Genomic DNA, 25123 nt, shown 5'->3' with positions numbered 1-25123 from the left:
ATGAAAAGTTTGACCTTAATATTCTTTTATGCTCATTATTATTTACTTTGTGATTTTACCTACCGAAATTATCCTTTTACCCACGTTCAACCAATAAGTATTACTTATATCACAATTACCTTTAATTTGGCTAGTCCAAATTAGAATTCAATATAAACAAAGTAATTCAATGTTATGCTCGTACATCTAAATAAATAAAGCAAATTATATTGTTAGTTTGTTGAAATACTTACATAACCCATACATGTATTATTATTATTATAATATAGGAGAGGAAAGTCTGTCTGCCCTAATTCTATATCTATACTATTTTAAAAGTATGAAACACTTTAACGAAATATCATTTATTTTTTTAACTCTTTAAATGTCGATTTTACACTAGATAAATTTTTATTTTATTATTTTTCTAATATTTAGGAGCTTAAAATCAATAAAAATTTTACTTGTAATCTTTTCTTATTTTAACTATGAAAAAAGTCCTAATAATTTGGTAATTCAAAATTAACTAAAAGTAAAAGTTGATTGTGTAGATGTAAAAGTTGGCTAGTCCGATAATGCTCTTAAATTGGCTGGTCCGATAATGCTCTTAAGTTGCTGCTCGAGTAACTTTTGAATGTTGGTTTGGTATATTTTATTCTATTTCACAAAAAAAAAAAAAACTTAATTGTTAGTACTATATTAATGAGATTTAAATTTATTTATAAATAAATCATTTATAACTTAAAGAGTTTGTATATTACCTTTTTTCATAAAAAGTTAACGTTGTTAAGCTAATGTTTTTTTTTTTTGTTGGTATATTTCAGTTTGCATATTTTAATACATTCCAACAAAAAAAAGGTAATATACAAACTCTAACGTTGGACAAATTTTAATACATTCCAACAAAGTAAAACAAAATTATTTATTGAGTATACTTAATTAAATTAAAAAAAAAAGAACCAACAATATTTGCTGTTCCTATATTGTTTTGGAATTAGCTTAAAAAATAGGAATGCCAAGTCTTCACCCCCAATACCCTTCCCCTCTTTCCATCGCTCTCTGATTTCCGGCCGCTGCCATTGTTCAGTGCCACCATGCCAACCGTCAGCGTTGGAAGAGACCGTCTGTACGAAGCCCTAGGCTGTACTTATAGTAAGTTTTCTCTTTCTATCTCTCCCACTTTTGCCCTTTCGCACACTATCAAAATTGCGGCGTTCAAGTACCATCTAATTGAACTCGCTTTTTTATAATTTTGCAGCCTATGAAGAATTCGACGAATTGTGCTTTAAGTTTGGTATTGAGCTCGAGGAGGCTGTAAGCACCACCAAATTCCGCTTATTATCATACTTGTTATTTTTATATTTGAAAATCTAACTGAATTATCATACTTGTTCCTTTTTGATGAACTCCCCGTGTCTTGTTTGATAACTACATTACTATTTGGGAATCAAAATCTTAGAATGTATTTTTCAAAATATTATATAAATATTTTAACAATTTTAGAAAGATTGTTATTTAGTAGTAATATTTTTATAGTTCCCAAATATGTATTTTTGTTTTTGATAACCAAGAAAGTTTCGGGGGCGAATGGCTCCAGGTTAGTGCCACACGGTTCTATACTCAATGGATAGTGGGCCAGCCCCTCTATTCTTCTCTACTTAAATTAACATCCCAAACAAACTTGATCAAAAAATAATATCTCAAACAAATTTACTATATCAAAAAATAATATCCCAAACAAACTTACTCGATCAAAAAATAATATCCCAAATATGTAGATTTTTGTTTTCAAAAAGCCGTGAATTGAGCATTTTTTATGCTTTTATACTCTGGGTCAGTAACATTTATGGGGATGAGAGGAGTAATTTGTATAATCCTTGCTTTCGTTCCGGCCTTGTGATTACAATACTTATTTTTAGTTTTGTATCTTTGTATTTTTGTTTTGGTTTTCTAATTGGTGTGTTTGCTGCTGCCCTTCCTTTTTATCTTTTTTCCTAAGCCGAGGGTCTTCCGGAAAAAAGCCTCTCTATCTTGTTGAAGGTAGGGGTAAGGTGTGCGTACATACTACCCTCCCCAGACCCCACTTGTGGGATTACACTGGGTCTGTTGTTGTTGTTGTATGTGTTCTTCTCTTCAGCAAGTTTATTTCATCCAAGCATTGGTTGTTAGTTTCCTACTGAGTTTATGCATGTGTGAAAAAAAAAATGTAGACAACAGAAAAGGCAATGCAAAGAAAAGAGAAGCATCTGGAGGAAGAGGCGACTGAAGATGATGGAGAGATTATATACAAAATTGAAGTTCCAGCAAACAGGTGGTCCTTTGTGCTTTTCATAATTAGATTGCAGAATGAATTTTCCTGAATTGGTAGAAAATCTTGGGTTTTTTGATTATGCTTTGAATATTTGGAAACAAGTATAACTGATTTTCTGTGGTGGCTTACTAGCATTTTGCGCTTAATTCTGTTTAGTGGAGTGGGATTGTTAGAAATTTTAATTATTCGTTATTTGAAGCATAACAGCGGTGCTGTTAATTCGAACTGGCAGTGTAATATGTTTTCATTCAAATTGGTATTGCAGATATGATTTGCTTTGTCTTGAAGGGCTAGCTCAAGCTCTCCGAATATTTGGTGGGCTTGATCCTATCCCTACATATAAGGTGGCAAATATTGGCAAAGAATCTATGCTTGAAATGCGTGTCGGAAAAGAGGTACTACTTGATAAAGCTATTTTTTTGTTAAGTTTTTGTCCACCACTAAATGTGTGGTAAAGAAACTAAAATGGGTTATAAAGAATTTTCTTATTGCATTAACGATTGTCCTTTCCTGTTTAGACATCCAAGATCCGCCCATATGTTGTGTGCGCTGTCTTAAGAGGTGTAACATTTGATGAGGCTAGGTACAATAGCTTCATTGATCTACAAGATAAGCTGCATCAGAACATTTGCAGGTATTACTATACTATAAAGAGCAGTTTGAAATTCCTATTTACCTTTTCTTTTTCAACTGAAATTCCTATTTCCCTTTTCTTTTCAGCTGAAATTCCTATTTACCTCTTTTAGTTGCTATGGTTTCTGTTAGTCCTGCGTGATGTTAAATTTTTCTTGGTGACATCTTGAAGTAGTGGTCGATTACTTGGGGGTGGAATTAATTCTTATACTTTTTTATCTTTTTATTTCTCGGCTGTAAAAATACCGTAAAAATTTGTAGTTATGCCTTTAGCTCTCATAAGGAAATCAGTGAGTAGATAACTTGCACTGGTTTTCCTGAACTTACCATGCGTGTATGATGCGTCTGTACATGGATTGGATACCCTTCAGTTCTTTTTCCCTTTAAAGGGAATTTGACTTGGAAAGAAATTATTTAGAAACCTTAGCTTGTTCAGTAAATGAGACTGGAAGTTTATAGATAAATTATGATATGAAAGGGTTACTCTAATTATGCGCATTAGCTTATTTGTCGCAAAAAAATAAATGGGGTTATGTTCTCAATGTCTTTTAGAGCTTATGAGAGATAAGAAATACAATATATTTCACCTCAATGAGAGCATAAGTCTTTTTCTGGGATAGACATAAAGCATGTGTCTTTTCTTGTACTAACAATGCACCATTTATTTTTTTAACATTTTGGGGACCAATTTTACATGCCAACATGACTCAGGATGTACCCGTTATGAGAACTTCTTGGCGGTAGAGAAGGGTACGATTTGATACTGCCCTCTCTATGCTATATCAATGCACAACAATTAGAAGCTTTTATTGTTTGTTGAAGTAAGAAAGAGCTCACAGTTTTTTGTTGTTGGTTAAACTGTAAAATAAGGAAGAGCTCACAGTTATACTAGAGCATAAGAGCAGTTATAATAGTACAAGCCGTACTTAAAAAAAACTCTGTCGCAGGCAAATAGTCTGGTATTCATTATAGAAAGTTGTTGTATCACAAAGTTCTGAGCGTCTGTTAAAGGTGGAAGGGTAAGGTGACATTCGAAATGTTTGCAAGTTTGGGTAAAACTTGTCTTCAGATCTATTTGTAAAATATGTAAAGATAGATAGCAGGGGGTATCTTTTAATTTTTGAATTTTGGGGAAACTTGTGTATCGATGGATGCAATGGCTTACATGCTGAGGAGAAAGTGTGCAAATAGTGTAAAAAGTAGCTGGATTCTATTTAGTTGCTTAAAGAGGCATCCAGAGAACAAAAATTATTCTCTATTTCTTTCCTTTTCATTTCTACTTTTGGGGTGGGGATGGGGGTGGGGTTGTATTTTTTGTTTCACTTCCGTTAGATGTAGAGGATCATTGACCTTAACTATCCCTTCATTTGTTTATCTCAACTGGTATACTGTGTATCTTTCCTACTAACCTCCAAGTTCTCATACTGACGTGATCTTTAGTAGAAGTGCCATGAATCGTGACTTTTGCATTTTATTCCTTCTCTATTTGGGTATGAATAAAGATAAGATTTTAGAAGAATTCTCTATCACATAATGTATTATTGTTTTGATTAAGATGGTGTTTGGGTCAGCTTCTGCACATATTGACTATTCCATCGGTGCATGCTATCTCCCACTAGCACATGCACCAGATAACTCTACCTAAACAAAGTATAGGTAGATGAGTAAGACATCAACTAGTATTTTCTGTCTATGCTGGGATTGAACTATGGTCTCCCATGTTTTAATCCACTTCATTGACCACTAGGCCACACCCTAGGGTGGTGATGGTGGTGGTGGTGCTTATTATTATTATCATTATTATTGATCACCAGGCCACACCCTTATGGGTTGTCAATATTGAACTTTGGCCAACCTGTATGGGTTGTCAATATTGAACTTTGGCCAACCCGTATAGGTTGTCACTATTGAACTTTTTCCCTGAGTAGTATCCATACAAAACTATTATGAATCATTCCTGAATTATATTGTGGGGAATCACATCGTTATTATCTTTAAAAATCTTGCATATGTTTTCTCCTGCTCACGCTTAGGTCCTTGTTGTTTATTCTCTTTTTTTTGCTTTTCGTAGGCGAAGAACCTTGGTGGCAATTGGTACCCATGACCTAGATACAATTGAAGGACCTTTCACATATGAGGTATACGCCAGTTGGTATACTTAATTCAAAGTTTTCCATGTATTACTAGCTCTAAAATTAGAGTGACAGCCTGATTTTTCCTTGTAAATCTGATTTTCGTGCACTGCGTTCTTTTCTCTAAGTAGTTTCTGATTGGATACTGAAACCTTTTGTCCCTCTAATTTCAGGCTTTGCCTCCTTCGGAAATTAATTTTGTGCCATTAAAGCAGGTAAGTGGTTTTATTTTGGCAGTTGGCCTAGGTTATGTTGGTGTTAATGCTGATATTGAAATTGGCTGTTTTTTCAGACCAGAAACTTCAGAGCTGATGAGCTGATGGAATTTTACAAAGTGAGTTGCAACTTAAGCTTTTATTCTTAGTCTGATTATTATTGTTTCTTGTTTAGGTGTTATGTTGAAGATTTACTGAAGTTAATTTTATGCTTTAAACAACATCTCTAACACATTGCCGCCCTGAATTTATAGTCGGATTTGAAGTTGAAGAAGTTTCTGCACATAATCGAGAATTCACCAGTGTACCCTGTTATATATGATTGTAAAAGGTATCGAGTTTACAAATGAGCCTTCTGGTCTGGAGCTATCTTACTGCATTTATTTACTTCGCTGCATGCCAGTTGACCTCTTTGCTTACAGTTCATGAAAAGAGTTTATGGCTTGAAAATAGTGAGAGTAATTAATTTTTTTGTGGGTCTTGAGACTTCTTTACTCCAATAGTTATATAGTTTCTTGTGTACTCCCTCCGTTTCAATTTATGTGACGTAGTTTGACTCGGCACGGAGGTTAAGAAAAAAAGAAAGACTTTTTAAACTCGTGGTTTTAAAAGCTTAAAGGGTAAAAGCTTTTGCGGGGCCTTCAATTTGTGTGGCTGTAAAAGCTTCTCATTAAGGGTAATATAGGTAAAATGAAAAGTTTTGTTTTTCAAAATCAAATATAGAAATGTTTCATTTGAGCTTTCAGATTCTTCTCTCTTGTAATCTTTGCATCTTCTGGATGCTTTTAATGATACTTCATTTTTTTTAAATTAGAAATGTGTCATTCTTTTTGGAACGGACTAATAGGGAAAGTGTGTCGCATAAATTGAAACGGAGGGAGTACTATATTTTGCTTGCACATTTTGAATGGGATAGCTATTGACAAACTGTTCAATAAAACTCGAGAAACTATTAGGCAAACTGTATGGAGCCTGTCAGCACTCATTTTTTAGTTGGATATATCCTAGGCAGATCATTTTGTCAGAGACAGCTATTAATAGCTGTTTGGAATCTGATAAAATCGTCTATTGGAAACAGCCTCTCTACCTGCATTAGGTAGGGGTAAGGTCTGCGTGCAGACTACCCTCTCCAGACCCCACCTGTTGGGAATATACTGGGTTTGTTGTTGTTGTTGTTGTTGTTGTTAATCTAATAAAATCGATATGTTTACTTATCAAAGAAAGAAATACTTGAGATGCTTAGCTGTTATGAGAAGTGATCAATACCTGAATGCATGCGAAGGAACCACTATCTTTCTGCAACTCATTAATCTCTCTCTCTCTCTCTGTCTGTCTGTTCTGCAGGACTGTTTTGTCTTTGCCCCCCATTATCAACGGTGCACATTCGGCCATTACGTTGAAAACAAAGAACGTGTTTATAGAATGTACAGCCACAGATTTGACGAAGGCCAATGTTGTTTTGAACACAATGGTAGGAATAGAAGAAGCTGAGGGGCTCTTTTTCTTTTCGTCCTTCAGTTTGCTGGGTGTCTGAATAATTAAATATTATCTGCAGGTAACTATGTTTTCAGTGTACTGTGAGCGGAAGTTTGAAGTTGAACCAGTTAAAGTAACATATCCTGATGGAAAATCATTTCTTTATCCTGATCTCTCAATCTACAATATGAATGTGCCTTTGTCCTACATCACTGGCATCATTGGAGTTCAATTGCCAGAGAATGAGGTATTATAGAGTTTTGCCTTCCATTTTTTCTTCTTATCTCATATACACAAGTTTCTGTCATTTTATCTTCTTATTTTCATGAGAATCATGACAATTATGATATTGGTCACAAATGTTCTGCAATTTCCAATATATGAGATGTTCAGGATTTAGCTGACAGAAACCTGTGTGCTATGGTGACTATACCAACTCCACATGGTTGCATAGACATTAGTGTGAGTGGTGGATGTCGTTACAGTATCTGGGGATTTTGATTGGTCTATAGTATAACTTATGCCTCATAGGAAAATAGGACATCCCTAAAATGCATCATATACAATGATAATTGATTTTTTTTAGTACTTCCATGTTTGTCTTGAAGCTCTGAGTGTCTACTCCCTTCCATCAGATTGATGGAAACTAAGATACCACTCACCGTATTAGGACATCTTTCTATTAGCTGCCACTAGATGCGATTTTTTGAAAAATTCTGTAGCCTGGCTTATTTGGAAGGGAATTGTGAATTACTATATGTACATTATGAAACTGATTTGAAGTTGATTCATTTGCAGACAAATTTTGCTTGGCATAAGTGTTTGATTTAAAGAATAGATAGTTTTGGAGAACCACTAATTTGCTTTAACAGTCAAATTGTTTAGTATTGGGGTGAAATAGGTCCAAATAGAAGGATGGATATAGGGGATTCATATAGCCAACCCAACTAGTTTTGGGTTGAGGCGTTCTCCCCTTGGACCGTCTACAACAAGCTCGCGACCGGAGGAACTACATATAAGTTGACACGAGTTGCAGCTCCTCTTGCTAACATTTAAACATATTCTTGGTCCTCCTTAATGGAATTGAGATTTCCACAATTTGATTGTCTTTTAAAAATTGAGTCAGATAACCAGAATATATGGAGTTACCTTTTTTTACTAGTCAATGTACATGTGAACATTGGAGTCATCAATCTATGAGCTTGTCCTCCCCAAAGTTTGGAATAAATAAATCCAAATGCTGCCTGAAATATTTTGGTAGTGGTATAGGTTAAGGGGGATTAGAGTGGAGAATAATGATTGGATTCATGTTTGGCACCAAGGGGGGAGTACTCCAAAAGTTTATATGGGCTCCAAAACTTTATGATATCTGAAGAGGATGCCAAAAACAACTCGGAAACTATTCGAGTTACTCTCAAATCCCTACAGATAACTACAAAAACTTTACTGTTTTTGAAAGGCATAAGAATGCCATTAAAGCTGGACTCAGGAGAAAAATTCATCAACATGAGAAGATGCAAAACATAGCATTTAAGTTTCAAAAAGAAGAGAAGAAATGAAAAACAAATTGAGTAGCCGAGTTGCCAAGCCTAATCAAGAAAGCTTTTTTAAGTTTGTTGTTTTTTTGAATTACTTTTCCATGTCTTAAATGTGCTTCAGAAAGTAGCATCAAACGTGAGGCTGCGGTGTGATTCTGATCCGCTGGTTTAGTGTTCAGAAATCACATGTACTCATGGTACATTTATTGACTTTTATGACATGTCCTTTCTGGGTTCCCCTGTTATATACCTTGAACGAGAAGACCATTTCAGAATTTCCAGTACATTGTTTAACTGCTCTTCAGAAATTTGTGGCAGTAGTTGTTTGTCCGTTTTTGCTTTTATGTGAAAGCATTATTAGAACTTGGACATGTGTTGCCTTTTCTGTTGTACTAGTTTCTTGGCACGTGCGTTGCACGTGTATATCGAGTCTTGTAGTACTTGATTTTGTATAATAATATCATCATTATTATTAAAATAAAGCTTTTGAGTATATACATAAAAGAATAAAGTGTATATGTGAATGATCAAATTGGAATGGTTATTTGTTTGTCGAGGACAAAATAATTGAATCGTCTAAACCTACCAAGATGAACAATCAACAAGCATACCTATATTTTACAAGTTGCATAAATTACATTATATTTCATCTATATAGGACATAAAATGAACACTTTATCCTTGTATAAAATGAAAAGACCATGAGCATGAATGAGATCGTAAGTCCTTGGGTATGCAGAGAATGCTTCACACCTGAATCACAATATAACTGTGATCAGAAAGTAGCTTTCAACAAGATAAGAGGAAAAGAAAATTATTGAATAAAGTAAGATGCACAGTGTGATCTCCTAGCAACAACAACAACAACCCAATGAGCTTATGTTCTAATAACTTAATCTTTTATTTGTAACTGTTATCTCTCTTATTCTACTTCGTCCTTTTACAATATATGGTTTTACTGTTACTAAAATACAAACTACATCTGAAAAGTATGAGATTAAAATAAGTGAGTAAACATGTACAAATATAATTCATACATTCCTATATAAAAAAATTATCAAAGATAATGCCGTCACATAAATTTCTGCAAATGATAAATGTGGATCATCGTATAATGACTTGTTTGTTGATGTCAAGATGATTGGATATCATCTAAACATAAGAAGATGAGACAATCAAAGTTTAATTAGATAAATATGACTTTTTACTTATTTTTATTTTATGAGGTACAAACTGTAGTGAAGCGTATCTTAACTAATACTTCTTTATAGACGGTATTCTTGGCATATGTTCATTTCATCTATTTTGATTCCTCTGTCATGACCCGGACTCTTTGTTGACATTGATATCCTCTTGAAAGTGCAATGTAAAATTGGCCATGTGAGAAAACATATTGTGGTAGATACGTTAGAAATTGTTTGACCATATATTTATTTATCATCATTGCAAAATATAAACGTACAGTAAATTATTTTTGAACGAATTTAAAACATATCCTTCATTTTTTTGGTGTGAGAGAGGGAGATCTTTGAATTTTTAGGATAAAAGTATGCTTGGTAGCAGATTGACCTGCTATAATTTTTGCATGTTAAGTAGTTAGTCATGTATAGTGTCCCACATCGGGAAGTAGATACCTATTATTATGTAATCACTGTATATAAATAGGGCGTTGTACAACACTTTAGATAATTAATAATATTTTCTCCCATGTTTTCTCACATGGTATCGAGCATCGGTGAGAAGAGATCGCTGTGCGTCATTCTAGCGACATCCGGAAAGAAAGAACTTAGTCACCGTACGATTTTCCGGTGACCTAAGCGACTATTTACGTCAAAGTCACTAATTATCAGTGTTGTGCGAAATCCAACACCACCAAAAGGTTCCCAAGAGAGAGGCGACCAAACCCCAGAAAGATTTTCCTGAAAAAGCCCACTCACGCGCCCCCGCGCGCCTGTAGTAGATTTGACGCCTACGGCGCGTTTGTCCCACGCGCCGGCGCGTGAGAACTGTTCCGGCCAGAATTTGAAAAAGTTTCTTTTGGACAGTGTCATCGCCTTGAAATTCCAAGTCTACCCATCCAATTTAAACCAAATTCCGACCACTTTTATATTTTTCCTGCATAAACGGTGATTTTTCCGGTGTGAACAGTGATTTTCAGAAAATTTTCTGATTTTTCTGGCGTTAATAGTAATTTCTAGAAGGGTTTCCGATTTTTCCGGCGTGAACATTATAATGTCATTCGTATTAGAAGCCTTTGACTCACAATCCGTTGGATCCAATGCATTGAATCCGATCCAGATGGTGTCTTTATCGGATTATATTGAGTTCCTTCAGTACAAAGCATGTAAACAGACATCTTCAGGGATAGCCTCCGTTGTTCAAACAGATAGTAACGTGACTTGTGTCTCCCAATCTTTAACCTCTGAGTCTTGGGTCATTGATTCAGGTGCATCTGATCATATTTCTGGTAACAAATCTCTTTTCACTACTATTTCATGTTCTCAATCTCTCCCAACAGTCACAATGGCCAACGGGTCTTAAACCACCACAACTGGAATAGGTCAAGCAAGTCCACTTCCTTCCTTACCTTTAGATTCAGTTCTTTATGTTCCCGGTAGTCCTTTTAATCTCATAGCCATTTGTCGCTTGGCCAAATCACTTAAATGCTCTGTTTTATTTCTTGATGACCTTGTTTTTATACAGGAACGCAGTACATGGCGATTCATTGGTACCAGGCGTGAATCAAATGGACTTTATTACCTTATCCTTGCAAAATCACATGGACTCACATCTCGTCTTCCTTCAACAACTTGTCTTGTTACCGATTCACCAGATTTATTACATAAACGGTTGGGACATCCTAGTTTGTCAAAACTTCAGAAAATGGTACCTGGTTTATCTCACTTGTCCACTCTAGCGTGTAACTCATGTCAGCTCGGTAAGCATACTCGCTCCCATTTCCCTTGGCGTCTTGATAATCGAGCAGAGTCACTTTTTACTTTAGTCCATTCAGATGTTTGGGTCCTAGTCGGGTCAGTTCTACCTTGGGATTGCACTACTGTGTCAGTTTCATTGATGATTATTCCAGGTGCACTTGGATATTTTTGATGAAAAATCGATCTGAGTTGTTTTCTATTTTCCAGACCTTCAACGCTGAAATTCAAAATCAATTTGGGGTTTCTATCCGCACATTTCGTAGTGATAGTGCTCCTAGAGTATTTGTCTTTCCCATTTCAGCAGTTTATGAACTCTTTTGTCCGTACACATCTCAACAAAATAGGATAGTTGAAAGAAAAAATAGACATCTTTTTGAAACTGCTCGTACCCTACTCATACAATCTCATGTTCCGTTGCGTTTTTGGGGGGATGCAGTTCTTACATCTTGCTATCTTATTAGTCGTATGCCATCTTCAGCTATCCAGAATCAGGTTCCATTCTCTGTCCTGTTTCCCACTTACCTTTGTTCTCTCTTCCACCCCGAGTCTTTGGAAGCACGTGTTTTGTTCATAACCTTACTCCAGGAAAAGATAAGTTAGCTCCTCGTGCTCTTAAGTGCGTATTTCTGGGTTACTCGAGAACGCAAAAAGGGTATCGATGCTATTCTCCTGACTTCCAGAGGTACCTTATGTCCGCTGATGTTACCTTCTTTGAAACCCAATCATACTTCATAGGTTCAAGTAATTACTTAGATATTTCTGAGGTGCTACCAGTTTCATCTTTTGGAGATTCAGTCATTATCTCCCATTCATCTTCCTCTGCAACTCCAGCTCCACCACCTACAGCTCCAGTTGCAGCTCCACCACCTATAGCTCCAGTTCCACCACCTATAGCTCCAGTTCCACCACCTAGTCCAATTCAACCTTCTGCAGCTTTACCACTCTTGACTTATCATCGTCGTCCACGTCCAGCATCAGGTCTAGGTGATTCGCGTCCTGCATAAGAATCTGCACCTACTGCGGACTTGTCTCCTCTTAGTCAACCAATTGCACTCCACAAAGGTGTACGATACACACTTAATCCTAATCCTCATTATGTCGGTTTAAGTTATCATCGTCTGTCATCACCTCATTATACTTTTATATCATCTTTGTCCATTGTTTCTATCACTAAGTCTACAGGTGAGGCACTATCTCATCCAGGATGGCGACATGCTATGATTGACTAGATGTCTGCTTTACATGCGAGTGGCATTTGGGAGCTTGTTCCTCTTCCTTCAGCTAAGTCTACTCTTGGTTGTCGTTGGGTTTATGCAGTCAAAGTCGGCCCGGATGACAAGGTTGATCTGCTTAAGGCTCGCCTTGTTGCAAAAGGATACACTCAGATTTTTGGGCTTGATTATAGTGACACTTTCTCTCCCATGGCTAAAGTAGCATCTATTCGTCTCTTTTTGTCCATGGCTATTTTACGTCATTGGCCTCTTTATCAGTTAGACATTAAGAATGCTTTTATCCACGGTGATCTTGAGGAAGAAGTTTATATGGAGCAACCATCTGGTTTTGTTGCTCGGGGGGGAGTCTAGTGGTCTTGTATGCCGATTGCGCAGGTCACTATATGGTTTGAAACAGTCCCCTCGAGCTTGGTTTGACAAGTTCAACATAGTTATTCAGGAGTTCGGCATGACTTGTAGTGAAGCTGATCACTCTGTGTTTTATTGGCATTCTGCTCTTAATATGTGTATTTTATATTGATGATATTGTTATTACTAGCAATGATCAGGATTGTATTACTAATCTGAAGCAGCATCTCTTTCCGCATTTCGAGACTAAGAATCTGGGCAGATTGAAGTATTTTCTAGGTATTGAGGTCGCTAAGTGTAGCTCAGGTATTGTTATTTCACAGCGGAAGTATGCCTTAGACATTCTTGAGGAGACTGGAATGATGGGCTGCAGACCTATTGACACTTCTATGGATCCGAATGCTAAGCTTCTGCCTGGACAGGGGGAGCCTCTTAGAGATCCTACAAGATATAGGAGGTTGGTTGGCAAATTGAATTACCTAACAGTGACTAGACCTGACATTTCTTTTCCGACGAGTGTTGTAAGTCAGTTTATGGATTCTCCCTGTGATAGTCACTGGGATGCAATTGTTCGCATTCTTCGGTATATAAAGTCAGTTCTAGGCAGAGGATTACTATTCGAGGCCACGAGCAGATTGTTGGGTACACAGATGTTGATTGGGCAGGATCACCTTCTGATAGACGTTCTACGTCTGGATATTATGTTCTAGTAGGAGGTAATTTGGTCTCTTGGAAGAGCAAGAAACAGAATGTAGTTGCTCGATCTAGCGCCGAAGCCGAATATCAGGCCATGGCTATGGCAACGTGTGAGCTAGTTTGGGTCAAGCAGTTGCTCAAGTAGTTGAAGTTCAGAGAAATCAGCAAGATGGAACTGGTGTGTGATAATCAAGCTGCTCTTCATATTGCGTCAAATCCAGAACATGGAACACTAAACACATTGAGATCGACAGTCACTTTGTCAGAGAAAAGATACTCTCAGGAGATATTGTTACAAAGTTTGTAAAGTCAAATGATCAGCTAGCAGATATTTTCACCAAGTCTCTTATTGGTTCTCGTATTAGTTACATCTGTAACAAGCTCGGTACATATGATTTATATGCACCGGTTTGAGGGGGAGTGTTAAGTAGTTAGTCATGTATAGTGTCCCATATCGGGAAGTAGATACCTATTATTATGTAATCACCCTATATAAATAGGGCGTTATACAACACTTTAGATAATTAATAATATTTTCTCCCGTGCTTTCTCACACATGTATGACATTGGCCGGTTTAACATCATTCATTTTTTTAAAAGCTCACCATCTTTTCGGCAAAATTCCGCATGATAAAGTAACATTTGTATTGATTACATCGATATTTTAAGATTACAAATTACATAAATTTCATTAACTTATCCTAGTTGGTCAATGATTATTTTTTATTAAAATTTGTTTGATTTTAACTTACCTTTCATTTGTAACTATTATCTCTATTATCTTGCTTCGTTCTTCTCTAATAAGTGGTTTCACTATTACTAACATGCAAACTGCATGACACACACGTTATATTATATTACTTTGCTAACATAAACTCAAGAATTGAAAAATGGTATTGCTATCATTAAGCAAATAATGACAATTATTAAGCCAGCTCTTGGGGATAATTTCAAAATTTTATAAAGTTTCTCCATTTTCTTCAAGGAATATAAAAAGGTGAAAAATGTCCATGAAAACCTACCTTGCAAGAAGGTTTCATATCAAAAAGAGATATGAACCAAAATCATGGACTTTTTTATTTTAAATTTCAGTAACCTCTCATTTTAGGCTTTCTGTTATTTTCTTATTTTGTATTTTAATTGATATGCCTGCACAAAAATGAAACGTTCGCTGTTAGACAAGGTTGTAAAGAGTCGCTAGCTTCACTAATATGAAGGATCATATTTTCAAATAAATTTAGTGTCTTATTTAAAATTTGATGTTTTATTTAAATTCTTGGTATAAGTTGGGTATTTAGGTTATTTAAAAGGGTATTTAAGCAATTCAACTTTTTAGTTAAGAGCTTCTCACTTTTATAATAATATAGATAGATAGATAGATTATCCTATGGTAGGAAATAGAAGATTGAATTTTTTCGTTAGACTCTAAACAGCTAAACGACATTTCAGGTGGCTAGTTTGTTGCATAAAATGCAATTGCGTGCAGTGGAATCTGTCTCAGAAAATGCAGAAGTCAAGTTTGTCGTATCGGTACCCCCCACAAGAAGTGATGTCCTTCATCCTTGTGATGTAGCAGAGGTATTTGCTTTGATGCATTACTGCTTATAGTTACTATCCCACTATAGCTTTGCTGTCGTTCTTATATGGCTTCAAACTCTGTATTCTTTTCAAAAGGATGTTGCAATTGCTTATGGCTACAATGAGATCCCGAAGAGAAGACCTGCATCATTGAAGCCTTTACCTCTCAGTCAATTTAGTGATCTAATTCGGTCGGAGGTAATGTGTTTATACACCTCTGTGTTTGAGAGTTCATATTGTAAACACAGACTTGAAGCTGTCATGGGCATTTATTTGTTTTGCAGAAGGTAGCATCATTCTATTGTGTTTCTGTATAGTCTCTGTTACATGTGATCTTTCATAAAATTATTTCTTCTCTTGACATTGCCTCTTACTTGAATGTGGTAATATATTTTTGGGACTTTTAGAGTTCGTTAAACGAACTTTAGCCTTTTATCAAGTTCTAGCCAGGAAGGGGTGGGGAGGGAGTTTCAAAGTCTCAATTTTAGTTCCAATGTTTTTTGTATTCTAGCTGGATTAATTACCCCTTCCTGTGCTGCCTTCTTCGTTTATTTTCTTTTGATCAGGTACTTCCCTCTTCATTTGTTCTTTTCACAATTTGGTCTTCAATTAATTGCAGTCCTTTCATTTACATTTCTTCATGGTATGATGTTGTAGATAATTAATGCTTATTGATGTTATGGTTTTTGTTTCTATCTTCTCATGATGCAAATTTTGGCTTCCAGTACAAACTCTGTGCTGATGATTTGATTAATATATTGGATATGTTGCTTTCTCAAACCCCCCCAAAAAAATGCTTATTGGTGTTATCTGATTAAACTATATGATATTGGTGTTATCTGATTAAACTATATGAATAGTTCTTTAAATGCAGGTTTGTACTTAAGTATTCTGTGCCAGTCACATAATTTCTCTAAAAAACACTAACTTGTTTTTTTTTGCCTCATGAAGTTGTCCTGTGTGTATGTATTCGATTGCATCCCTGATTCACAAGTTGTTGTTGATAACTTGCTTTTCATCTAACTTAATGTCTTTTCAATTTTAGATTGCAATGGCTGGTTATACGGAGGTCCTAACATGGATCTTGTGTTCCAAGAGAGAAATTTCTTCCATGTTGAACTGTGAAGAGGATAAGTCTGCTGTAATCATTGCTGATTCTCGTACATCTGAATTTGAGGTGAGTCTGCTCTGTCCCGGAAAGAGTTTAAGTTGTCAATCGACTCTTTGGTCCTCTGTCAGAAACCCCTTATGGCATGGTTTAATCAGTTAAATTAGGAAGAAGAAGATTTAGCATTTTCACTTTGAATATTCTTCTTGATTAAAAAAGAGTATTTTATTTTGAATCTTGTGCATGTGCAGTGAGGTAAACACAAGATGTGTTGAAAAGAGGCTGATTAAAACACATAAGTTTATGTCAGTTGTTCTATGCGGTGTCTTGGTGGGCTAAGATAGCCTTCCCTCCCTCCAAATTGTGATTTAGCTTTCGCGTAATTTTATTTTTATTTTTTATGAAGCGGTATTATAAATGGCATCAAATAGATGCATAATAACGGAAGTACAAAAATGAGTTTGTTAGCTCTGTTACAATGAGGCCTATGCTAAGGATAAAGAGCTAAAAGAGTCCAAAAGTTTGGCATGATAGTCTACAGGGGACAAACTATCCAAGCTACATAAATTTTAAAGACAACTAGCCTTAAGGTCGTGGTTTGGAGTTGATATTCCATCTAAACATCTTCTATTCCTCTCATTCCAAACACACCAAAAATACAAGCAGGAATCATTTTCTAGACTTGTTTGATGGATTTATCAACTTTCCAAGAGATCCAACTGATGTGGCATCCTTGAGACTGTTAGGCATGACCCATCTTAAACCAAAACTGTGATAAACATGTTCCAAATATCAGAAGCTACCTTTCGCTGATTTATTGGAAGCTCTTGGTGCTGCATTGCACATATACTATGCTTTCCCCCCTAAAAGGCCCACATTAGCACTACAAAAGCTTTTTATAAGTTTACAGGTCCAGTGATCTCAAAAGATCCACTATAATCACGTGTCATTTACATGAACTGATCGCTTAAAAGATATAAAGTTGTAAGGCAATTATCTTTTTGTAGTCTTGAATAAAGTTGTAAGCCTCTCTACCCCCACAAGGTAGGGGTAAGGTCCGTGTACACATTACCCTCCCCAGACCCCATTGGATGGGAATTACTGGGTATGTTGTTGGTGTTGTTGTCTTGAATAAAGTTGTAAGACAATTATACTTCAAACTATGCTTCAGATGTGCCACTCCCTCATATGTATTATTCCTTCCTTTCCATATTTGTCACATAATGCTTAAAATGGTTGTGCCTCGGAAGTTGAAACATCCTAACTACCTTTGGGACTGGGCATCCTCCCCAACTAACGAGGCATTGGCTATTTTTTTTCAGCGTCTTCTGTACTATCCCAAAAATGAAAGAAACATGTTCCACAGCTCCCACGTCAACTCTCAATGTTCATAGTTTCTGGACCTATCCGGCATCTATAATACTGCATTTTTCCTCTTTCTTGGAGATGGTCTTGCATGAGTATTGCCACACACGTGGCTTCCCCTGTTAAAAAAGAGAGAAAAAAAGATATACCTTTAGCGAACCCTTTGTACTTCAAATTGCACTCCATGGAAGGCTTTCAATAATGAGTAAGGGATAGGGAGAGTGAGGCTCTTGCAACTAAATTAGACTAGAAAAAAACACGGGAATTAGCACCACAAACATGAGTGATTTTACCTCGAAGAGACAACAAAGCAGAAGGACAGCACTGTCTGTATTTCATTCTCATTTTAACATCATGAATCACTGAGCTTCACCCCCATGTTCTTGTAGAGGATGTTGTAGAGTTGACTGTGAACTTTTCATGCTTTTCTCTCCTTCCTTGATCACCTGATGAGGATGTACGGGATAGTCTTGATAATAGATGTTTGTCCGCTTCCCATCCCAGTATTTGTATCTCATGAATTTAAAGTCCCAGCATTACCCCTTGATGTCTTTACTGTTGTGAAACTAGTCTTTTCAAGTATTTTCTATTGCTCCAGCTTTTGACTTGTGACTTAATCTCATACAAAGTCCAAGGTATGTTGGGAGGAGGGAGAAGATCCAATGCCATAACCTGACATTCTTGGAAGCTCTAAATATCATTAACCCATAGAGACAGATCTTTGCCAAGATTAATGTGCATTGCTTCACATGCTGTACCTTGTAGGACCTCTCTGAATCTGAGTTGTTCTCCTGCCTTACAAAAAATTGATGGAATCCACTGAATGCATGTGTAGAAGGTATTATAGGATAGCCAGATTAGTCCGAACTGGAAAACCTCTTGGCCAATAATTTTCCACAACTTCCATCAACTTTTTGCTTAGCACCCATAACTAGGATGGACGGATTCTCCTTTCTGATGTCGGGCTTACACTATAATCCTTTATTGCCGTCCTTCAATCTGAAATCTATGCATCCATTTGCTTGATTTGCGTATATCATTTGTCTATGCCATCCAAAAAAAATTTGTGCATCCATCACAAATATGCCTATGATTTCTTTCAACCTGAAAATACAGCTTATGCATGTTCTTATATATGCCGACAATTAAGCTGATAAGCCAGATAAATTTTTCAAATGGCCCTTTAAGCTTTTCTAGGTTAATCCTGATTTGCCAGATCCTAGATTTTCTCATTACAGGCCAAAGAACACCAAGTAGAATGTCAATCTATTGAATATCCTACTGATCCACAGAATGTTGTCTCCTCAAATGGCTTCAAGCCCAGTTAGCACTTTTTCATTACCTACTGCCACATGAAACACGATGCACATGCAGATATGTGCAATTTCTAAGTGGCATGTAGAAGAAAGAATCATGATAAGATTTTCATGAAACCCAAAATAAGAAGTTTGTATTTGAAATCTTTCATTTATGCTCTTTGCTTCTTTTAGGAAATTGTTGTATGTCAAAATTAGATATCTTGAATTCAAACTTAAACATGTCTCTTCCCTAGTAAAGGGAGAGAGGACGCTGCAGAGGTAGTTAATGTAGATGAGGAAAAAGTCGTTATTTTATCCCCTTTATCCAGTCTAGTGAAAAAGATTGTTTACCTACTTAAAGGTGATGATGCTTTGTATAATTATTCTGTTCTTGATTTAGATTTAGTTCAATGCAAACTACACACTTACTTTAAAAAATTTGTACAAAGTTGCAGGTTTCTTCTATTTGCATAATTATATACCAAATGCTGGTAACTGAAACAGCTCTTGCTTTGCAGGTTGTGCGGACTAATCTCATGCCTGGATTATTGAGAACCGTTGGACATAACAAGGACCATCCAAAGCCTATGAAGGTAAATGAATATAACTAACTCCTGCATGGTTTCCTGCCATTACTCTGCCACTGGCATTATTGCTTCAACGTGTGAAGTAAGCTCAGGATTGCAATTAATGAGAGTTTTAAGTAAATAGCAGTACGCACCAAGTCGTCTAATAGAATTGAATATTTTCTGGCTAACCTTGTGAGTTATCCGGTTGAATCTTTTCGAGAAGGAAGTAGGCTATAGAAGTTTAATCATGTGCGAGATGCTTTTTATAACAACCAGTGAAGGGATTTTCTGCTTAATTAAAGTGACACTTGTCAGTTCTCCTTTGCTATCTCCAAGTAATAAGTTATGTGACCATCTTGTTACTGTCATGCATATCTCCTTTGCCATTTCTTTTGAGAGTGGCTTCTGCATGTTATTTTATCTCATTTTGGTTCAGATTTTTGAGGTTGGTGATGTAGTCCTGTTAGATGGCACAAAGGATGTTGGTGCAGTAAACCGTCGCCACCTTGCTGCTCTGTATTGCGGCGCTAACTCAGGATTTGAGGTACAGATGTACCACATTTGTAGCTCATATATTGGTAGTTTATCTGTTCTGCAAAATCTTCTTGGCGATTGCCGTGGATGTGAACGTGCTATTTGAAATGCATAGAGACTTTCTGTAGCATCTGCTGCACATTGCAAGCTCCAGTTGGTGGAATATGAATTGTAATTTGGGTGAATTATTTTACTTGTAAAGGAAGCTCAGTTTAGGTCTGTACTTTTTTTTTCAGGGAGATTTGGTTGCCAGTGAAAATTTAAATGGAAAGGCTGTTGGGCATATGAAAATAGTTCTATTGCCTCAGTCGTGAATGTTATTTCATAATGGAGAGCTGGACCTAATTATGAATTCACCCTTGCCATCCAGTCCCTGCAGATTCTCTTTTCGTCTTCCTCTCAGAGTGACCCATTTCCATTTGCTCCCTCTGTTGCAATAAGATTGACCTACTTCCTTTTATGATCTACCCTAATTAGCTTGGCCTCTATTTAAAGGGAAAATTTTTCTCCCTCCATGTTATTTCAAATTGGATGTGACATCTTTCAGTTGAGTTCTCCACTTTTACTTTGGAACGATTGTTAAAACACTTATTTACCAAATTTAATATAATAATCAATTCAAACATTTTGCTCTTAAATGTTGTGCTAGTTAGAATAGGTTGCTATATTGGATTTGAGGGAGTATCTTCTTTGACATGGATCATTGCAAGTACCATTCTCCTTTTTGCAAGAACTACTTGTATGCACAGAGTTCTGGAAAAGTCCATCATTAGCTTAGGTGGGAGAGAATATTTTGTAATCCTTCTTCGACATCAGTTGTGCTGTGATGATTTTTGCAAATTCTTAGCCAGGACCAAATTTGAAAGGTTCTTGAATAAAATATATTTCGCCATTTTGCTTATAGGTGAAGTTCTACTCTAAAAATATCTTGAGTGGAACTTCCTTAAACATAAGTTGTTCTGTCTTCCAAGCAATGGTTTGATTGCTTCATTCTGTTATCGGAGTCATATGTATAATTATAATAGTCCTGTAGGTTGTGCACTAGCTTCTAGACACTTAAAGGCTTGACTGTCTTGACATTTTTTCCAGCTAATACATGGTCTAGTCGACAGAATCATGGAAGCAACTGGAACTTCTTTTGTATCACCTGGGGACTGTGAAGGCTACTACATAGAAAGATCAGAGGTACTGTTTGCATTTTTCCAATTCTCTCTTTCATTTCATTATGAGTATTGCCGTCTGTGCTTATTTCTGTCTTATTGTGTCATAGGAGCCTGCATTTCTTCAGGGAAGACAAGCTAAAATTGTTTACAAAGGAAATCGAATTGGAACATTCGGAATTGTGCACCCTAAGGTATTTCTATTAGTGTGTAAGTTATATACGCCGTCAACGGAAAGAATTTTTTATTATCATGTCACTTAAAGAATATCTACAGGTAAGCCTCCTTAAAATGTGGGATTTGTTAAGACAGATTACCTACTACTCTTGTTGGGCTATAGGCAATTGGTTTCTGCTTATTTTCATTTGGATGCTTGGTGCAGCCACTTCTCACTCACACTTGAAATATCAATTAAGATGTACCGTTGCCTTGGTATTACAGATCATTACAGTGACCACCTCAAATATTTGTCTTTGGAGAGTTAAGCTGACACTAAATTCAGGAAAAAGAATTCTGAGCATGCCATAACAGCCTTAAATTCGCCTAATATTTTCGTCTCTAGACAGTATAACTTTCTACAGTTGACAAGGATGGCGGCTATCCCTGTTAACCTGAAAAAGAAAACTTACCAGTGTCATGAACTGCTTAGTTTTGGATATTTTTCACCCTTTGCAGTTTGATCCACTACTTGTCAATACTTTTAACAAATGGAGTAGCAGATTAAGACACTTTTAGATGGTTCCAAAAGAATTGTGTACTGATTCATAATAGAGCATGTCTTTCGAACAATTGAAAATAACAGGCAAAGGTTCCTGGTTGTGCATTGAATTTAGACCTTATGGTATGTGTGGGCTGTTTTCTAGTGCAAATTATCATTCCCGATTCAGGAGTTTTATGTTTTGGCTATTGTTTCAGGTCCTCAAGGAATTTGACATCCCAGATCCATGCTCCTTTGTGGAGCTTGACATGCAGAGTTTCTTGTAATGTGGTGACAATTTTGACAGATGTCTCTCTGTTCGGTAATTGAGGTAGAATTTGAAAGATGATCCACATACATTTTGGTTCGATTATTGTATGACAGGAAACCCTCCTCTCTCAAGCATCATGTTTGATATAACGGAAAAGAGCCAAAAATGCCCTTTAACGTATTGAAAATGGTTCAAAAATATCCTCCGTTAACCTTTTAGTCCGCAAATGCCCCTAACGTTTGTTTTTTGGCTCAAACTTACCCCTAACGTATTAAAAATGGCTCAGAAATACCCTTCGTTAACATTTGGGTCCGCAAATGCCCCTAACGTTTGTTTTTGGGCTCAAATTTACCCATATATCCAACAAACCTGGTCAATTTTTTTACTTTTACTTCGCCATGTGGTATTTTCTTAATCCGCCACGTGTATTATTTGTATTAAATAAACTCACATGTATCTTTTAAAATACCCAACGACCCTGACCCGCTCCTATATATTTGTACTATCGGCTAAAAATAATTAATTTCACTAGTTAAATATATAAAAAATATACATTGATTATATATAAAAGTATGTATTTCAGGTCAATAAAGACTACAAACTAGTACCGCTAACAAGAAGCTAACAAAGCGAGGTTGTTAAAAAAGAGCTTGTTCCGATTTCGAATACGAGAATAAGAAGAACAGAAGTACAGGAAGGAGAAGAGGCAGAGTACAGTTTCACTTGCTTGGTAACCTCTTTTTCGGTCAAAGATAGGAAAGAATCCAAAGCTTGCAAGGATGTTAGGCTTCGAAATATTAATATTTTAATATATATTTTACATGATATTATTTTTAGGAGAAATTATACGGTGTCATTTTCCTTTCAAATTTTGCAGATCTTAACAAGTTTAGCAAATAAAATTTTAATTTGCAAACATAAAAATGATAATGTTCTATTTATATGATTCTAAAGGAGAAGCAAAGAAACAGATGGAAAGGAAATTATTTAAAACCTTTAATTATATACATATCCAACTGCTTAGCACATTAATGGACTTCACATGATCTTTTCAGTGGGAACTAATAGTGTTTTAATATATAACGATAGAGCTAAAATATTAGCAAAAATTATCGTTCCGTTGTCAGATTTGCTTAATAAATTCGAGTTATAGATCATAATTAATAGGGAAAACTATAGGGAAAACTACACCGTATAATTTTTCCTAAAAATAATATCATATAAAATATATATTAAAATATTAATGTATAATATACATATTTTTATATAAAATCAATGTATATTTTTTATATTTAACTAGCGAATGTAATTATTTTTAGCCGACCGTCCAAATATATAGGAGTGGGTCAGGGTCGTTGGATATTTTAAAAGATGCAAGTGGGTTTATTTAATACAAATAATACACGTGGCGGATTAAGAAAATGTCACATGGCGAAGTTAAAGTAAAAAAATTGACCAGGTTAGTTCTGTTAGATATAGGGATAAGTTTGAGCCCAAAAACAAACGTTAGGGGCATTTGCGGACCAAAAGGTTTTTTGAACCATTTTTAATACGTTAGGGGTATTGTTGACCCTTTTATTAGATATACGGGTAAGTTTGAGCCAAAAAACAAACGTTAGGGGCATTTGTGGATCGAAAGGTTAACGGAGGGTATTTTTGAGCCATTTTCAATACGTTAGAGGCATTTTTGACCCTTTTCCGTTGATATAATTGAGATAATCATTGGTTGTTAGCCTGGTTAATTATCTTCCTTTGAGCAACATAACTTTTGTTATAAGAAGCTGTTCTCTTGTTTTCCCTTCCTTGTATCTTAATGGATTTTTTAGTTTGGCGTGAAAATAGCCTAACTACTCTGCTATTGTCCATGCTCCACGTTAGAAAGCTAAACCCTAAATGCAAAACCAAAAGCTAGAGAGTTTTACTAAGGTCTTGACGTAAGGTTTTACTCTTGATACATACAAGTACTTGGGTCTCTGTAACGAGTATGATGATGATGCATAATTTTACATTATGTTTACTCTGAGTGGAGTTTTGATTTATCATATTCAGTGTTAGTAATTTGCTACTATGTAGGAGGCTTGTAGGTTTTTCTTAAAGATTTAACCAAAGTTTAACCTTAATAGCTAGTGAAATGTAGTAAATTATCGGATTTTCTTGTAATTATAGTATTGTAGAAAAATCCATAATTGAACAGTTGAATCCTTAGAGCAACTAATATCATGACGGGAGGAAGGAGTCTTATTGCCTGTTTTGCCAAGTTTTTTTTTTTTTTTGTCAAAAGTGATTTTTTTTGGCCAATTTTTTTTTTTTTTCTTTTCAAAGTTAAGGTGTTTGGTCAAGTTTTTAAAAGGAAAAATAGTGCTATTGAGTAGAAGTAGAAACAATTTTTGAGAAGCCGGAAAAAATAATTTTTTAAAAGTATTTTTTGAAAAACTGGATTTCAATTGGACACCCTTTTTCTCTGTTCCAGGTACAAGTCAAGTTGAATTTACAAAAGAGAATTCAGTGTTAGAAGTATTCAAATCCATAAATTCACTACGAAACAAGGCCGGAACCAAGCCCTAAATTTGAGACTTTGGAAAACTGCAAATAGTAAACTTAAACTATCAATCATATTAATATTACATCCATCTCCACATAGAAGTGTTGGAAAAGAAAGCTATCTGAGAGGCAGAGGTTGACTATAAACTTCATCTCTCTCCGGATCTCGGGGAGTTTTTCCAGAGCTGAATTGCGCATGCACTACTGCCAGAGCAGAATCACGTGTGTATTTGGTGTATAACCTCAGCGGTATCTTCCATCGAAACCCCAAATCGGCAACGAATATGTCCTAGAAATGTCCGAACACTAAAAAATAGGTGAAAACCCAGCTTAAGGCCTGTTAGAGCTCTCTTCAACCTGCTCATGACTAGATCGATCGGTTTCGGGTCAAATAGGATGAACTAGAAGATTCCACCTCTGGAAAGCGCCTACACCTAATGGCTTAAGCCGTTGTTCCCATTTCCTCGCTGACCCATCGTGCAAAAGGTACGCCGTTAGAGTGAGTG

The 25123-nt window shown here is 36.0% G+C and overlaps 1 protein-coding gene across 2 annotated transcripts; it reads left to right on the top strand.

The window, feature by feature from the left end:
* Positions 1-915: 915 nt before the first annotated feature.
* LOC107800541 (phenylalanine--tRNA ligase beta subunit, cytoplasmic) lies at positions 916-22263 on the top strand. Of its 2 annotated transcripts, XM_016623731.2 has the most exons (19): positions 916-1131; positions 1238-1293; positions 2190-2290; positions 2556-2685; positions 2809-2924; positions 4995-5061; positions 5229-5270; positions 5348-5389; positions 5525-5601; positions 6615-6741; positions 6826-6993; positions 14946-15074; positions 15171-15272; positions 16120-16251; positions 19364-19438; positions 19851-19958; positions 21038-21133; positions 21219-21302; positions 22024-22263. In XM_016623731.2, exons 1-19 carry the CDS (start codon positions 1074-1076, stop codon positions 22090-22092), a joined length of 1779 nt encoding a protein of 592 aa, XP_016479217.2. In that variant the 5' UTR covers positions 916-1073; the 3' UTR covers positions 22093-22263. The 2 variants fall into 2 exon arrangements, with proteins under 2 accessions (XP_016479217.2, XP_075077897.1); XM_075221796.1 differs by lacking the exon at positions 19851-19958 and having other exon boundaries at positions 940-1131.
* The last annotated feature ends 2860 nt before the right edge of the window (positions 22264-25123 follow it).

Source organism: Nicotiana tabacum, chromosome 9 (assembly GCF_000715075.1).
Source record: "Nicotiana tabacum cultivar K326 chromosome 9, ASM71507v2, whole genome shotgun sequence".
Classification (NCBI taxonomy): Eukaryota; Viridiplantae; Streptophyta; class Magnoliopsida; order Solanales; family Solanaceae; genus Nicotiana; species Nicotiana tabacum.
Note: the sequence above shows the minus strand (reverse complement) of the source record. Positions and strands in the feature narration are given on the sequence as shown.

What these genes read in the sequence shown, in the direction of transcription:
- LOC107800541 (XM_016623731.2), top strand. Translation starts at nt 1,074, where the DNA reads ATGCCAACCGTCAGCGTTGGAAGAGACCGTCTGTACGAAGCCCTAGGC. An exon ending in GTTATATATGATTGTAAAAG is followed by an intron (nt 5,602 to 6,614) that starts GTATCGAGTTTA and finishes TCTGTTCTGCAG; the next exon opens with GACTGTTTTGTCTTTGCCCC. An exon ending in ACCATCCAAAGCCTATGAAG is followed by an intron (nt 19,439 to 19,850) that starts GTAAATGAATAT and finishes ATTTTGGTTCAG; the next exon opens with ATTTTTGAGGTTGGTGATGT.